Raw genomic sequence first — 3,027 nt, forward strand, 5'->3', positions numbered from 1 at the left:
GGGGTGTATTTGTCACGTTTTAAACTATAGGGTGGAAGTGGATGTGTGAAACTAGAGGGCGTGTAAATGTAATTTTCCCGAAAAAAAAAATTTATTAGTGGAACTAATAAATTCTCCCTTTTATTTACTAGGGCCACCCCTCTCACATAAAGATGTTAGTTGTCACAAAAACACTAAAAAAGGGTGGCCATGGTTAAAATAATGGAATCATTTCTAACGAGCCTTTTATTAGATGCTCAATAAAGTTTGAGTTGTTTTACTACATGTGCTTCCATTATTAGTTCCAATCATAACTTGAGATAAATTCATAGTTAAAAACATCTTAGTTCACTAAAAAGTTGTAAATAGGCAAATGGAAGGAACCAAAGAAAGAGAAGAACCCTGTTCACTTCTACTCCCACTTCCACAATTTCAACAAACTCCAAGGGCTATTATATAACCGACGTCTCCCAAAAAGTCCTAGAAACAGACATAGCAATCAAACCCCACAAAAACCCATCTTTTTTCTTTCAACACCCACTCCCAAAAAAGCAAGAAAACAGAAACAAAACCAAAAAAGACAGAGAAGAAGAGGAGGAAGAAGAAGAAGAAGAGGCAGATGAGGAAAGAGGGAGTTCCCACAGTCTCCCTCTCCAATGGCTGTTTCGAAATGAAACCCTTTGTTGTAACCCTTCTCATCCTAACCCTAGTGATGGTCGTTTGGCAACTCCCTCCCCCAACCGAAACCCTTTCCGCCTCTATCCATCGCCCCCCTGAAAAAAAACTCTCCACCCCAAAAACCCAACAAAATCCCCCACAAATCCAACCAAAACCCCAACAAGATCCCCCCCAAATCCAACCAAAACCCCAACAAAATCCCACCAAAATCCAACCAAAACCCACAAAAACCGACCCAAACACCCGCCTCTTCCAACCCTATGGCAGCGCAGCCGCTCTATTCGTCCAAATGGGCGCATACCGTGGTGGATCCAACACCTTTGCCATTATAGGTCTAGCCTCAAAACCCCTCCATGTATTTTCCAAACCTTGGTTCAAATGTGAATGGATCCCAAACAACCCATCTCTCAAATCCCTCAAAGTCAAATCGTATAAAATGCTCCCTGATTGGGGATACGGCCGTGTATATACGGTCGTAGTTGTAAATTGTACATTCCCACAAAACCCAAATGCAGATAACTCAGGTGGTAAACTCTTCATCTACGCTTACTATACCCAATCCCCCAAAAAATACGAGAAAGTCCTCGCCCTTGAAGAAGCCCCCAACACATTCAACGAGTCTATATACAGTCCACCGTATAAATACGAGTATTTATACTGCGGCTCGTCTTTGTACGGTGACCTAAGCGCGGCTAGGATACGAGAATGGATGGCTTACCACGCGTATTTTTTTGGGCCGAGTACGCATTTTGTGTTTCATGATGCGGGTGGGATGGGTCCGAATGTGAGGGCGGTGCTTGAGCCATGGGTTCGGGCTGGGCGGGTCACGGTTCAGGATATTCGGGCTCAGGCGGAGTTTGATGGGTATTATTATAATCAGTTTCTTGTGGTGAATGATTGTTTGCATAAGTATAGATTTGCTGCGAATTGGACGTTTTATTTTGATGTTGATGAGTATATTTATTTGCCGGAGGGGAATACTTTGGAATCGGTTTTGAATGACTTTTCGGACTATACTCAGTTCACTATTGAGCAGAATCCTATGTCTAGTAAGCTGTGCGTGTTGGATCCGGCCCAGAACTATTCCAGGTACGTACCTCTTATGGGGAGACTGTTTCTGGTTATTGGATCGATAATGTAGGTCAAGATCAATTGATATTTTTTTATGTCAATGATATTGGCACTACCATGTTTTGATAATTGCTGTAAATCACCTTCCTTTTTAATTGGCTGTTAACAGGTTTTTGGAATTGTAATAAACTTTAACATCTGCTTAGATAATAAAAGACAATGTAATTTAGTGCAGTTATAAAAAATGGTAGTGCCATTATCAGTGGCCTCTTTTATCCTTAAAAAAAGATATCCCAAAAAGAAAAAAAACCCACGAAATCCAGCTGTTCCTTGCTGTACCGCAATAGGAAAGAAAACAAAGAAACTTCGGAAATTACAGTTATTTAACAATGTTTTTCTCCTTCTGTTTCTTTTGGGTCGTGGAATTATCAATTAACAAAGTAATTTTATATTTTGTTGTTTTTGTTCAGCCAATGGGGATTCGAGAAGCTCTTATTCCGAGAATCGCGTACCGGAATCAGGCGAGACCGTAAATACGCAATCCAAGCCAAGAACGCGTACGCGACTGGGGTCCACATGTCAGAGAACGTGATCGGAAAAACTCTCCACAAAACCGAAACGAGAATCCGATACTATCACTACCACGGTTCCATATCGGTTCCGGGCGAACCGTGCCGGGAATTTTTACCAATATCGGCGAAAGACAACGTCACGTGGGTCGACAAACTCCCTTACGTCTATGATGGGAACATGAAAGACTTGGTAGAGACTGTTAAACGGTTCGAGGAACAAATGATCGGAGTCGTCCACGTGTCACAAACTTAGACTATTGTGTCCCCTCTACCTCGAGATCTGATTCTGTTTTCCACTCCTCGGCGTCGGTGCGTGACGGGTCGCTGTTACGAAAGAATCTTGGGTGTGTCTTTTACACCGAGACGGGAATCTGATGCCCTACTTAAAAAGAAGGAAAATTAATTCTCTTGATTTATAAAATTAAAGGTGTGGTTTTTATCTCACTTTGTACTAAAAAAAATTTCTTTGTTCTATGTAAAGGTGTTTTGTGCTCGTCTTTCTTTTCACTTTATTTATTTATTTGCTTCCTATTTTACACAAGTACTCTTCTTTAGACACTCTAAGCCAAGGCCACCATGGCTACATTAACCATTGCTACCAAATATCTCAACCATGGATGGTAAAAAATTTAGTGAAAGACATGAGATGATCCAATGTATACATGTGATGTCCTTGCAATATTAGGTCACCAATTGCACAAATCAAACTCGTGTATTTCTTTTTCTC

General features: G+C 41.1%; 1 protein-coding gene across 1 annotated transcript; it reads left to right on the top strand.

Annotated features, from left to right (window-relative positions):
- The first annotated feature begins 380 nt into the window (after nucleotides 1-380).
- GALS1 (glycosyltransferase family protein (DUF23)) lies at nucleotides 381-2,793 on the top strand. Its single transcript, XM_077360189.1, has 2 exons — nucleotides 381-1,746; nucleotides 2,199-2,793. The coding sequence occupies exons 1-2, from the start codon at nucleotides 599-601 to the stop codon at nucleotides 2,551-2,553; spliced, it is 1,503 nt and encodes a 500-aa protein (XP_077216304.1). The 5' UTR covers nucleotides 381-598; the 3' UTR covers nucleotides 2,554-2,793.
- The last annotated feature ends 234 nt before the right edge of the window (nucleotides 2,794-3,027 follow it).

This window comes from Tasmannia lanceolata, unplaced genomic scaffold (assembly GCF_043159265.1).
Source record: "Tasmannia lanceolata isolate RefF3 unplaced genomic scaffold, GAP_Taslan_0.1 ptg000003l, whole genome shotgun sequence".
Lineage (NCBI taxonomy): Eukaryota > Viridiplantae > Streptophyta > Magnoliopsida > Canellales > Winteraceae > Tasmannia > Tasmannia lanceolata.